The 13,848-nt window shown below is 53.8% G+C and overlaps 1 protein-coding gene across 1 annotated transcript in view; it reads left to right on the top strand.

Moving 5' to 3' along the window:
* The window catches only part of ANAPC1 (anaphase promoting complex subunit 1), a 79,796-nt gene that overhangs the window by 50,896 nt on the left and 15,052 nt on the right, over positions 1–13,848 (top strand). The window contains 7 exon segments of the mRNA XM_075925887.1: positions 5,673–5,944; positions 7,630–7,864; positions 9,133–9,224; positions 9,939–10,073; positions 10,250–10,332; positions 10,873–10,951; positions 11,970–12,044. Coding sequence (XP_075782002.1) covers positions 5,673–5,944; positions 7,630–7,864; positions 9,133–9,224; positions 9,939–10,073; positions 10,250–10,332; positions 10,873–10,951; positions 11,970–12,044 — 971 coding nt within the window.

The raw sequence follows: 13,848 nt of genomic DNA, 5'->3' as shown, positions 1-13,848 counted from the left end.
GATGATTGCGTTTAGTGGTTACTGAAGCAGAAGGTGCGCAGTGTTCCGAGATCCCCAGCTGATCCATGAAATCAGGGAGCTGCCGCCAGAGGTAGAACGATTCCACCTTCTAATCCAAGAACCCGCAGCCGGATTCCACGAGACCCGATCGTGGTTTGTGCTTCACCCTTACGAGGATGAAATCTTGGCCCCGCTGAGGTCCGAGAGTTTAGCCGCTGACGGGGTGGGAGCCACGATTTCCTCCTGGTGCTGTAGATCGTTACTGTAGAAATCCTACAGCTGGGACCATGTGCAGCTTCGTGCAGCTGAGGTCTGCAGCGACTCCAGCTGGGTGCAGAGTCCTGCCTGGACAGCCACTTACTGGAGAGGGGCCCACCTGTGGTCAAACTTCCAAAAGCCTCATTCACTTGGGAGCCGAGGTCCTGTCGATTCCCCACTGGTATTTAGGCTCCTTCCTCACCCAGGCTGGATTTACCCTTCACCTAGTGAGGAAGCAAAATACTCAAAGCTCATTAGAGCAGTGATGGGCAGTCGGGGCCAGTGAGTGGCATCCCAGTGGGCTGCACCATTGTCGTACCCAGGGTACTCTCCCAGCGCTGGCGTGTCTCGGCTCTGCGGGCGGTGAGCCGTGGCAGCGCTGCCATTGGGCGCCCGTGGCTCTCCCGGCGCTGGCGTGCCTCGGCTCTGCGGGAGGTGAGCCGTGGCAGCGCTGCCATTGGGCGCCCATGGCTCTTCCGGCGCTGGCGTGTCTCGTCTCTGCGGGAGGTGAGCCGTGGCAGCGCTGCCATTGGCCGCCCGTGGCTCTCCCGGCGCTGGCGTGTCTCGGCTCTGTGGGAGGTGAGCCGTGGCAGCGCTGCCATTGGGCGCCCATGGCTCTCCCGGCGCTGGCGTGTCTCGGCTCTGCGGGAGGTGAGCCGTGGCAGCGCTGCCATTGGGCGCCCATGGCTCTCCCGGCGCTGGCGTGTCTCGGCTCTGCGGGAGGTGAGCCGTGGCAGCGCTGCGATTGGGCGCCCCTGGCTCTCCCGGCGCTGGCGTGTCTCGGCTCTGCGGGAGGTGAGCCGTGGCAGCGCTGCGATTGGGCGCCCGTGGCTCTCCCGGCGCTGGCGTGCCTCGGCTCTGCGGGAGGTGAGCCGTGGCAGCGCTGCGATTGGGCGCCCGTGGCTCTCCCGGCGCTGGCGTGCCTCGGCTCTGCGGGAGGTGAGCCGTGGCAGCGCTGCGATTGGGCGCCCATGGCTCTCCCGGGGCTGGCGTGTCTCGGCTCTGCGGGAGGTGAGCCGTGGCAGCGCTGCCATTGGGCGCCCATGGCTCTTCCGGCGCTGGCGTGTCTCGGCTCTGCGGGAGGTGAGCCATGGCAGCGCTGCCATTGGGCGCCCATGGCTCTCCCGGCGCTGGCGTGTCTCGGCTCTGCGGGAGGTGAGCCGTGGCAGCGCTGCCATTGGGCGCCCATGGCTCTCCCGGCGCTGGCGTGTCTCGGCTCTGCGGGAAGTGAGCCGTGGCAGCGCTGCCATTGGGCGCCCGTGGCTCTCCCGGCGCTGGCGTGTCTCGGCTCTGCGGGAGGTGAGCCGTGGCAGCGCTGCGATTGGGCGCCCATGGCTCTTCCGGCGCTGGCGTGTCTCGGCTCTGCGGGAGGTGAGCCGTGGCAGCGCTGCGATTGGGCGCCCATGGCTCTTCCGGCGCTGGCGTGTCTCGGCTCTGCGGGAGGTGAGCCATGGCAGCGCTGCCATTGGGCGCCCATGGCTCTCCCGGCGCTGGCGTGTCTCGGCTCTGCGGGAGGTGAGCCGTGGCAGCGCTGCCATTGGGCGCCCATGGCTCTCCCGGCGCTGGCGTGTCTCGGCTCTGCGGGAAGTGAGCCGTGGCAGCGCTGCCATTGGGCGCCCATGGCTCTCCCGGCGCTGGCGTGTCTCGGCTCTGTGGGAGGTGAGCCGTGGCAGCGCTGCCATTGGGCGCCCATGGCTCTCCTGGCGCTGGCGTGTCTCGGCTCTGCGGGAGGTGAGCCGTGGCAGCGCTGCGATTGGGCGCCCATGGCTCTCCCGGCGCTGGCGTGCCTCGGCTCTGCGGGAGGTGAGCCGTGGCAGCGCTGCCACGGCGTGCCTCGGCTCTGCGGGAGGTGAGCCGTGGCAGCGCTGCCATTGGGCGCCCGTGGCTCTCCCGGCGCTGGCGTGTCTCGGCTCTGCAGGAGGTGAGCCGTGGCAGCGCTGCGATTGGGCGCCCGTGGCTCTCCCGGCGCTGGCGTGCCTCGGCTCTGCGGGAGGTGAGCCGTGGCAGCGCTGCCATTGGGCGCCCGTGGCTCTCCCGGTGCTGGCGTGTCTCGGCTCTGCGGGAGGTGAGCCGTGGCAGCGCTGCCATTGGGCGCCCGTGGCTCTCCCGGCACTGGCGTGCCTCGGCTCTGCGGGAGGTGAGCCGTGGCAGCGCTGCGATTGGGCGCCCGTGGCTCTCCCGGCGCTGGCGTGCCTCGGCTCTGCGGGAGGGGAGCCGTGGCAGCGCTGCGATTGGGCGCCCGTGGCTCTCCCGGCGCTGGCGTGTCTCGGCTCTGCGGGAGGTGAGCCGTGGCAGCGCTGCCATTGGGCGCCCGTGGCTCTCCCGGCGCTGGCGTGTCTCGGCTCTGCGGGAGGTGAGCCGTGGCAGCGCTGCCATTGGGCGCCCGTGGCTCTCCCGGCGCTGGCGTGTCTCGGCTCTGCGGGAGGGGAGCCGTGGCAGCGCTGCCATTGGGCGCCCGTGGCTCTCCCGGCGCTGGCGTGTCTCGGCTCTGCGGGAGGTGAGCCGTGGCAGCGCTGCCATTGGGCGCCCGTGGCTCTCCCGGCGCTGGCGTGCCTCGGCTCTGCGGGAGGTGAGCCGTGGCAGCGCTGCCATTGGGCGCCCATGGCTCTCCCGGCGCTGGCGTGTCTCGGCTCTGTGGGAGGTGAGCCGTGGCAGCGCTGCCATTGGGCGCCCGTGGCTCTCCCGGCGCTGGCGTGTCTCGGCTCTGTGGGAGGGGAGCCGTGGCAGCGCTGCGATTGGGCGCCCGTGGCTCTCCCGGCGCTGGCGTGTCTCGGCTCTGCGGGAGAGGAGCCGTGGCAGCGCTGCGATTGGGCGCCCGTGGCTCTCCCGGCGCTGGCGTGTCTCGGCTCTGCGGGAGGTGAGCCGTGGCAGCGCTGCCATTGGGCGCCCGTGGCTCTCCCGGCGCTGGCGTGTCTCGGCTCTGCGGGAGGTGAGCCGTGGCAGCGCTGCGATTGGGCGCCCGTGGCTCTCCCGGCGCTGGCGTGTCTCGGCTCTGCGGGAGGTGAGCCGTGGCAGCGCTGCCATTGGGCGCCCGTGGCTCTCCCGGCGCTGGCGTGTCTCGGCTCTGTGGGAGGTGAGCCGTGGCAGCGCTGCCATTGGGCGCCCGTGGCTCTCCCGGCCAGTGGCTGCGCGGGCCCTGGGTGAGCGTGCGTGGCACTTTAGTCACGCCGGAAGGAACAAAGGATGCAGCAGAACCTGCGCGTGGGCCACAGCAGACCAGACGTCTCCCACAGAGCCCCACTGGGCCACGGATCGCCCCCCACTGAATTAGTGCGCGGGAAAGAGCGAACAAGCTGGATCTGCCTGGTCCACCACCCTCGGGACCCACTGGTCCTGAACGAGGGAGTTCCTGGACCAGGGGAGGTCAGGCTTCCGGGATCTGGGAGGGGGGAGTGGGTGCCAGGCTTCCCGCTGCTCCCTTCTCCAGCTACCAGGCTCTGTTGCCTCCCCCCCCCCACCCCCGTGCTGTTGTCATCCTTCCTCTCCCAGCTGCCAGCAGCGTCTCCAGGGGCTCTCTGCTCCAGCAGTGTCCGTGGTCCTGCCGGACCAGAGAGGTTCAGTCTGTATCTGCAGAGCCGGTGTTTTGAACTCTGCGTTGTCAGTCATCTGCAGGGTTGTGTGACTGTTCTGACTAGTTCTGCTAACTCTGTACATTAGAGCCAGCAGCGGCCAGTATTTACCTTCCTCTGCAAAGCACTTGGAAACCCAAGGCTGAGAAGTGCAGCTGCCCATATTCATTCATCGCCACTGAATGTTCAGATTTCTTTTGCAGATGGAAATCTTGGGCTTATGACACCTTTTAGTTGTGTCGTGCTCCCGTTTTTGGCAGGCTTCGGAGGGAACAGCTGTCTTCATTTTCTTGCCTCTGAGTCATAAAGAACCCTTGAGTTTAGTAACAAGTGAGGTCTGTGTGCGTCCGTACACCCTTGCCACAAGGGGACGGTGCTTTTTTGGGAAGCTGGCTGCAAGGGCATCTTTTTCCAAAGCAGATGCTGTTGTTTGGAGTACGAAGGGTGGAGTCTCCAGGCTGACTAGCTTTTTCGGGGTGAAGCCCGTGGTTTTGGTGGGTCACTTACCCCATGTCTGCAGTTGTTTCTTGTCTTGGATTTCTGAGTGGCTGGCCCAGCTGGGGAATTGTCTGCCCGGGGGAAACTGGCAACCCTTCCCTTCTGTAGCACTGTTCAGCCCTGGGGCTCCGAGTGCTTTGCGGAGGCAGGTAGATCTTGTTCAGCCCCGGCGTGCCGAAGGGAATCGGGAGTGCCGCGCTGCCCCGGGGCTCTGACACGCGAGAATGGGGCGAGAACAGAAGAAGTGGAAGGACCCGCCCTCGCTCACGGAGCTGGGCGATGTCAGTGCAGGGGCTCTCCCACTTCTCGGGCTTTGGAGGTGGGACTCGGGCTTCAGCCCTCTCACGCCAGCCCTGGTGACCCGCAGTGTGAGCGCGGCTGCTTAGAGCTGGGACGTGGGAGGCAGAGCACCCATCTGCTGTCCCCTGACCAATCGGTGAACCTGAGAGCGGCCAGGCTGGGTCAGACCGACGGTCCATCTAGCCCGGGGTCCTGTCTGCCCACAGTGCCCGATGCCAGGTGCCCCAGAGGCGGTGAACAGAACAGGGACTCGTCACATGATCCCTCCTTTGTCACCCATTCCCAGTCCCTGACAAACAGAGGCCAGGGACACCATCTCCGCCCCGCCTGGCTAACAGCCATCGATGGACCGAACCTCCCTGAACTTATCTAGTTGTTTTTTTAACCCTATTAGGCCATGTCTAGACTACAACCGGTGCTTTCGAAAGAGAGCGTCTAGACTACAACCGGTGCTTTCGAAATAGCGAGCCACTTTTTTGAACGAGAGCACCCAGGCAGGCTAGACACTGTCTTTCGAAAAAGCAGAGTTTGCATTCCATAGCACCTTTTTTCCAAAGAGCACTTTCCAAACAAGGCGTTATTTCTCATAAAACAAGGTTTTCCACAGTCGAAAAAACTGCTGCGTTTTCAATTTACTTTTGAAAGTAAAGTGCTTTTGAAAGTGCGGCAGCAGTCTAGATGCAGGGGAAGTTTTTTTCAAAAAAACCCTGTAGTCTAGACACACCCTTAAAGTCCTGGTCTTCACATCATCCTCTGGCAAGGAGTTCCACAGGTTGACTTTGTGTTGCTTAAAGAAATATTTCCTTTAGTTTGTATTAAAAGTGCTACCTTTTCATTTCATTTGGTGACCCCCTAGTTCTTGTGTTAGGGGTACACATAAGAGGTGCTCATTTGGAAGCCTTTTTCAGATATAGATGAATTGGTGATGCATAGCTGGCCCTCGTCTTTTTCCTCTGACAGTCGATGAGGACTCTGCTAAACGAAGCCATTTCAGGTGCAAGCTAACTTCCGTTGTTGTGTGTTTCTCAACGCTTCTCTTCTGGGCAGGCCGGGCTCCGCCTCGGAACACGACCGTGGACCTGAATAGTGGGAACATCGATGTCCCTCCCAACATGGCCTGCTGGGCCAGTTTCCACAACGGCGTGGCTGCGGGGCTGAAGATTGCACCTGCTTCTCAGATCGACTCCGCTTGGATCGTCTACAACAAGCCAAAAAACGCAGAACTAGCCAACGAATACGCAGGCTTCCTCATGGCCCTGGGCCTGAACGGGCACCTCACGAAGCTCGCCACACTCAACATACACGACTACCTGACCAAGGTGAGGCCTTCCCTCGGAGTGGAGATGGAAGTGACTTTGCCTTTCTCTGTCCGGGGTGCCAGAAAACAGCCGGCGCGGGCGTGGGCGTGGGCGCGGCTGTGGGCGTCGTGGTGGTTTCTTTTTTGTTAAATTGCACTGTGGGTTTCTTAGTGCACGGGAGTGTCACTCGCCCCGCTAGCTGCTGACTCGTCGTTGGGCTGGGAAGTTCTGAGACGGTGTTCCATAACCCTGCCGTCCATTTGTCTCCGGGAACACACGCACGTCGTTTTCGTGATGAATCATCGAGAGCACCGGGTTGTCTCAACAGGCTCTCTCCGTACGAGGAAACGTGGTGTTGGTCATACACTTTAGCAGCTTGCTTTTCCCCAGCTTATTGTTGGGAGAGCCCAATTCCAACAGTTGAGTTCTTGGAGTGCAATCAACAAAGGCTGTCTCCGTTCCTCATCTAGGAGCAAACAGGTCCCGTTTCAGTTCACTGGGCAGGACGCACACTTCCCTTGGTGCGTTTGGGATGTCCTGGTTATAGTGTGTGACCAGGGACAGGGGTCTAGCCTCTGCTCCTTGGCAGAGAAGGCTGTAAGCGCTAGGCATGCTCGAACCGCGATTGGTATGTAGTGTGATCTAAAGGCAAGAGGGCACAGAACTGCGAGGGCTTTGGAGTTATGGTTTGCTTACAGGCAGCCTCTCGGAGCAAAGTTATGGGCAGAATTAAATGGTGTTGGTTGCGGGATTCTTCTCCATTGCCTAGAAGATCAGACGGGGCTGGCAGGGCATGTCTGAAGCTGGTTCTGGCCATTCCCCAAAGAGCGGTTCCCGTGGCCGGGTCTCAACACGCCCACCAAAACCACCGTGGCCTTTGCTTGCATTGTTAGCTACGGAACACCCTTCTTCCTGCATTGGAGACCACAGCGTCCGTGCCTGTCCAGGTTACTGGAACTCCTTTTGTTTCAGAAAGCCTCCAGCACGACTCGTTGTGGTTTTAGTCTTCTCTTTCATGTAACTCCCCTCGAGCCTGTCTGATGGCCGAGTGCCCAGTGGTTTCTAGAGTCGCCGTTAAACGGCAGCGAATCAAACATATTCCTTAAACCCAGCCTTGGATTTCAAAAATGGCAAAAATGTGATTAGACTCGGAGATCAAAACGATGCTGATGAGAGTAAATGGAAGGCTGGGTTCTTTGTCAGCAACGTTTGGAGCAGTGCTTTTCAAGCTGCTTTCATTTGCAGACCCCTGCCTAATTTCAAAGGAAGGGATGGTCTTCCAGGCTGAAAACCACTGCTTCCTTCCAGGGTGAACAGGCTGCTCCGATTTGTATTATAAACACCCAATCTAACCTGGGAACCGGGGGTTTTTGCTTTACAGAATGGCTCCATGCGAGAACTCGGAGCCAAACCTCAACATTTGGTTCGGGGAAGGGTTTTCCCTGGGGGAAATCTGTCCCGTATGTCAATCTGTGCTGCGGTTGTAAGCGCAGAAGAGACGTTTACTCATTTAGCAGTCAGCGGGCAGCATCCCGAAAGAGTGACCGTACACAGCTCATCAGAACTGCAGAGCAGCTGTCCTGCCCTTGCACCTTCATGTGTTACTGGGTGCGTGTGACCTTCACCGCCTTTGATCTCAGCGAGATACGCGCACCCGTGTGTGAGGCTCGCGGTTCTTTGATTCCTCTGTTTGCTCCCGATTTCAGGGCCATGAGATGACGAGTATTGGGCTGCTGCTTGGGGTGTCTGCTGCCAAGCTAGGCACAATGGATATGGCTATCACTCGGCTCCTGAGCATCCACATACCTGCTCTGCTGCCGCCCACTTCCACCGAGCTGGACGTCCCTCATAACGTGCAGGTGGCGGCGGTGATAGGAATAGGCCTGGTGTACCAAGGAACAGCTCACCGGCACACGGCAGAGGTTCTGCTGGCGGAGATAGGTAAACCCCTCTCATCCGAGGCTCAGTGGGATGTGTATGGTTGACATGATGCTTGCATGCTTTGAAACATTTACCTACAGCCAGCTGGTTCACATGGCACCCACGCTGCACCCTTCTCCTTTCCCAACTTCTTTACCCCAGCTGTGTAAAGAAACAATACAGCTGCCTGCTCTGCTGTCACTCCACAGTCTGTTCACGTCAGTGCTAGGCCAGTGAAAGAGCAGACCGATGATTTATTGAATACCTTTGGGGAATTCCACCACGACTAGCGTAAAGGGGAGGAGAGGATGAAACATTATAAAATGGCTCTTCCGCCACCTTTCGCGCATGCCAAAAGATGATCCTACAAGTACAAATCCATTTGGAATTGAACACAGAAATGTGTCTCTGTTTACTGGTTTGTGCAAAAATCATTTCGACTTACACGTTGGGAACAAAACGATAGTTACCCTAAAGGCTGTTCTTGCTGGCTTATCTGAGCTCTTTTGGTTGGTGTTTATGTAGCCATTGCTTTTCCCCGGTGTTTCGGATGGTCCCAAATGTGTCATTTTAGGTGGTCTATGTAGCAAAGTTTGTAGGAAGTTCACCCTTTTTGTAATAGGTAAATGTTTAGATTTCTATGTTAAATGTCACTTGTAACTTGTTTTCTGTTTCTGTGCGCAAGCGGCTCTGCTTTTTGTTTTAAGTTATATATACAAATAACATTGTTCAAAACAGTATCACAAGTCGTACATCAGGAATGGTAACATGCATAAACCTTCAGGGGACACGTTAACCTCCTTGGACATTCGGTAATGGATTTGAAAGCAGCCATCCTTCTACAAAAGAATTTCAAAAACCAGTTACAAAGGGAGACAGCTGAATTAGTGTTGAATTTGCAAATTCAACACTATCAGTTTAGGACTGAATAAGGATTTCAACTGGTTAACGCAGTACAAAGCCAATTTCCCCTCTCTGGATATTCACATCTCCCCACCAAATGCTGTGAATGGTATTTTTATCCTGACTTGATTAGCCTCATTAGCACAAGCAACTTCTTGCTTATGTGTACTCCTGCTTCTGTAACTTCCACTCCCACTCATCTGATGGAGAGAGTTTTATCCACAGCAGCTTATGCCCTAATAAATCTGTTAGTCTCCAAGGTGCCACAGGACTCCTCGTTGCTTTTGCAACCTCTCTGAGACATTATTGGAAATGTAGCACCCCAGAATGGCTAGGTTGGTTAGAATTTTAGAAGGTTAATTTCATGCTGTTTCCTTTTTATAAAGGACGTCCCCCAGGTCCTGAAATGGAGTACTGCACGGACAGAGAATCTTACTCTCTCGCAGCCGGTTTAGCGTTGGGCATGGTCTGCTTGGGGGTAAGTTCAGCCTTCCTCTTGTTTAAATTGCAGGTAGCAGAGGAAAAAATGTACAACAGAATGAACTGCCAAGCTATGAAGCAAAGATAAAAGAAATAGAAAGATGTTATCAGTGTAGGTGATGAAGGAAACAAGACACCATTCCGGGGGAAATAACTGGGCCAATCTCACAAATAAAATATAATAAAAATGGCTGTGCTCCTGCCTCTCTCTGTCCGTTTGTGCAGATATCCTAGGAAATAGGTTTATCGTCAGGAATGTTGCTTGAAACGAATAATTGAGAAAATACCAACAGCAAACGTTGATCTTGTAAACGGTTTTTTAATCAAAATCGTAAGTTGGTTATGCTGCTCTCAGCAAGACCATGTGCTCCCGTGTCCAATAATAACTAACCACCCGGCTCAGATTTCAGATTCTCTCCAACAGCTGTGTCTGCCACGAAGAATTAGTAGAAACCGACTCAATGTGTCTAGATGTTGTGGTGATACAGGTTGTCAAAGCCCACAGTTAGATGAACAGTTCGCACTGCGTATTTGTTTGTTAACCTTTGAGACAAGACCATTTTTCTTTGTGGGAGGTGGGAAGCTAGATGCTGTTGATGATTTTTCATCTCCTCTCCCAGTTGATTCAGAATGAATTCGTTTCTTCTTAGTAGCCATGTATGCAGGGATTTGTTTCATCTTCTCTTCCTTTTGTTTGTTCCTCTTTTCTCAGCATGGCAGTAACTTGATAGGCATGTCTGACCTGAATGTCCCTGAGCAGCTGTATCAGTACATGGTCGGAGGTCATAAGCGCTTCCAAGCAGGAATGCACCGCGAGAAACACAAGTCTCCGAGCTATCAGATAAAGGTAGTTTTATGTTACAGAACTGCAGCGTATTTCAGCAGAAATAGCTGTAGTGTGGGGGATCTGTTATCCATTGCTGTGGGTTTGCCTAATGCGCAGATTGAGTTCTGAGTGTTTATAATGAGTAAAGCAGAACTTTACACTGCATGGGACTGAAAGTACATGTGTTATCTTGACAGGAAGGAGATACCATAAATGTGGATGTTACTTGTCCAGGGGCAACTCTGGCATTAGCTATGATCTACCTAAAGACTAATAACAGGTATTGACTTTAGCATGGCTCCAATGTTTATCACTTGTCATTAGCTTTTACACTTCTGCATCGTGTTAATTTTACCTTGGGTCTTCTGCCTCTTACTTCACATAAACCTGCCATCTGTGATCATCTCATCCAAGCACTTTTGTTTTTCAGGGCTAATTATTTAAAAATAATAATCCAATTCCCCATCTTCGCTAATACCAGGGTGTTTTCTAACGCTTTGCACTTCTTTACAACACCGTTTGTTGCCACTTCACTCAGTGACCTGAGCCTGTAAACACTAATGCGTATCTCGCGGTATCCTTTTGCAAGTAGCATCCCCATTTTATGTTAGTATCATGCTGGCCATGTTGCCTTTGGCTGGTGGGGGAATTGAAAGTAAATCTCTTGTGCTTTAATTACTAGACATGCTTCTCCTGTCAGTGAACAATAGCATTACTAAAGTAGCTAATCACTGGCTCAGTATGTAGCTTGATATGTTTGGTATGGTGCTGAAGTATATTACATAACACCAACTTAATTTACCTTGTTGTGCTTCCATAGGTCCATTGCTGATTGGCTTCGAGCGCCTGACACAATGTATTTGCTGGACTTTGTAAAACCAGAATTTCTTTTGTTGAGGGTAGGATCATATTTTGTTTCATTTTGCCATTTATTATAATGGTGTTGAAATGCACTGTGACAATCTATTGATGGCCCTGCACTGAGAAGCATTTGACTGACCAGAGATCTGCGAGATAGCTGTGTATTGTGGATATGCCTGTCTTATACCCCAAAACAAATCTGAATGCTTCCAGACAATCATTTTGTGTTGAACTTCCACATCATGGGTCGTCTTCTGTTTTTAGCAATAGAAATGATTCAGGTGTTTTATTTTTCTATATAGCTTGAAATAAAATGGGAAAGTTTTAAGCAAACTTCTATACTTTCCCCAGATCAGTTGCAGTGGTTTTGAAAACCGGTACAGGTTGAACCTCTCTAGTCCAGCAATCTCTGGCCCCGCAACCTCCATGGTCCGGCATGATTTGAGTGAGCCAGATGCCCACTTTTCATGGGGGTGGCCAAATTCCTTGCTGTCCCATAAAGTTTCTTTACAGCCACCAGTCCTGGCTCTCAGTATTCTGTGCTGTTGTTTAGCTCTAATTTACCCCTAACTGTCCTCTACCAGCCCAGTGAGCAGTGGAAGTGTTGGTAATGCTGCTAGACAATACTGACCTCCCCTCGTTCAGAAAAGTGTCTCATTCGGCACCGGTCAGGGTCCAAGGGTGCCGGATGAGAGAGGGTCAACCTGTATATGATTTGTAAAACGCTGGTCCTACTGCATGTGTGCAATGCAATTTCAGCTAACTGTATCTGAGACAGATACGTTGTCTAGTATATTACAATAGTATATCCCACTATCCCTGTATAGCCAAATGGAATTTGAATTTTCGCATACTGCTCAAGGAAAGAGCTTATGTGCTGATCATAAGAAGAGGAGCTGAGAGAGGTTTCTATGGAATACTGTGACTTTTGTTTCTGTCCTGTCATTCTTTATGGCTCTGTATTTAGTGCATTGACAAGACAGTTGCTGATGCTAGTTGCTAACATTATGCTTTACATTTTTTCTCTGCTGACTATTGACTTTCTGACTTTTTTAGACGCTTGCTCGATGCCTGATTTTGTGGGATGACATTTTGCCCAATTCCAAGTGGGTTGACAGTAATGTCCCACAGGTAAGTACCGATGCTAACTGTGTTTGCCACTCTAATTAACATCCCCCTGGGAAACAGCAGTCAGAGTGTTGATGTATATTTGGTCCCTTCTTCACAATATCTTGTACATCAGCAAGCAGCAATGTTTTCTTCAGGAGAAACTTTGACAGAGTTCTTGTTTTGGTGCAGTAGAACCTCAGTTCCGAACACCTCAGTGTTTACAGCTGAACATTGACTTCATCTGGTTTTGAAACTTTACCGTGTAGAAGAAAAACACCGATTTCCCCTCCTTCATTGATAGTTTGTGTTTAATGTAGTTCTGTACTATGTTTGCCTTTATTTTTTGTCTCTGCTACTGCGTGATTGTGTACTTTTGGTTCCAAATGAGGCATCTGGTTAACAAGTCTGTTCATAACTCTGAAGTTCTACTGTGTTCAGCTAAAACTGGGGCGTTTGTGTTAGGGATGTTACATTGCGTTTAATCAGCTAATCGAGTAGCCTATGGAATTTCCATCGACTACTTGATTAGTCGATAAGGGGAGAAACTGCAGAGCCACAATGGGGTTAGTACCCAGCCCTGGGGGTAAGCCCTCTGTGGCTCTGCCTTTTAAATATAGAAAGAGCCGCTCGGCTGTTTAGTACATTTTAAAGTCAGAGCCGCAGCGGGAACTGGGCGTGAGCCGGGAATCAGCTGTCTTGGCTTGTGCCTGGTCCCCGGCTGCGTCTCTTCCCCGCCAAGATGGTGCTGGGGGAACCAGCTTTTAAGCCGGCCCGCTCAGCACCATCTCCTGCTCCCCCTCTTGCTGCCTCGGACACAGACAGCAAGAGGGGGAAGCAACTAATCGAGAGGTGACTCGACTACCCGATAAGCATATCCTTATGGGGTAGTCGACTACTCGAGTCACTTCCATCCCTGGTTCGTGTGTGTGGATAGAAACACGCCTGCACACACCTTAATGTGTCGAATGCCACCAGACAGAACTTTGTGAAAGTGAGGTTAATGCCCAGAGTGCATATTTGTGACCTTAGCATGTCGAGTCCTAGAAGGTCTGAAAAGCACAAGCCAGACCAACCCAGCTCTGATGGGGGCCGGAGGGGGAGGACTGGATTGCCTCAGTCCCTCCCCCTGCCCCCCTGGAATTTATTCGCACCCCCCAGTTTGGGAACTGCTGTAGAGGGTTTAAAAAAAACCCAGGCCAACGAAACGTGGTAAGATTCTATTGTAATTAGTGGCTTTGGATAAGCCTTGTGCAGTGGGAACCCATTCGTAACCAAGTGTGTGTTAGCACTTCCCAAAACAACCCCCTGCCTCCCAACAAGTCAGCAGCTTTACCACTGTGTGCCTGTAAGACACAAAGGCGGAAAAGAGGATGTTCCATTTCAAACCCTGCTTTGACTAGACAGATTTCCTCACCACGTGTTTGAGAAAGGCGTGCCAGACCTTTCGAGACCTGGGATCAAACCTAGCTCTTGCAGCCGTAACTGGAGAGCGTCTTGTTCCTGCTGATTAGAAGGTGGAGAGTTATGTCAGGTGCTTCCTGCTGGATTAGGCTGCCTAGGTGATAATAGAAAGCTTCTGGCAGAGTCTGGCCCTGAGCTGGAGTCACTGTCCTGCCAAACTCAACTAGAAGATGAGGATGTTTCACCACAAAGTGTTGGCCCGTTGGGGTCACAGCTGAAGCACTATCATGTAGTAGCACCAGAGGAAAAGTTGGTGCATAACCCTATTAAACACGCTTTGTATCTTGCACCACTTGTCAAATCCTAGAACCACGGGTAGGTTCAAGAACGAGCAGGTATGTCAAACTATGTCTCTGCTGTGTTT

This window comes from Pelodiscus sinensis, chromosome 3 (assembly GCF_049634645.1).
Source record: "Pelodiscus sinensis isolate JC-2024 chromosome 3, ASM4963464v1, whole genome shotgun sequence".
NCBI classification, from domain to species: domain Eukaryota; kingdom Metazoa; phylum Chordata; order Testudines; family Trionychidae; genus Pelodiscus; species Pelodiscus sinensis.
This window is presented reverse-complemented; position numbering and strand designations above follow the sequence as displayed.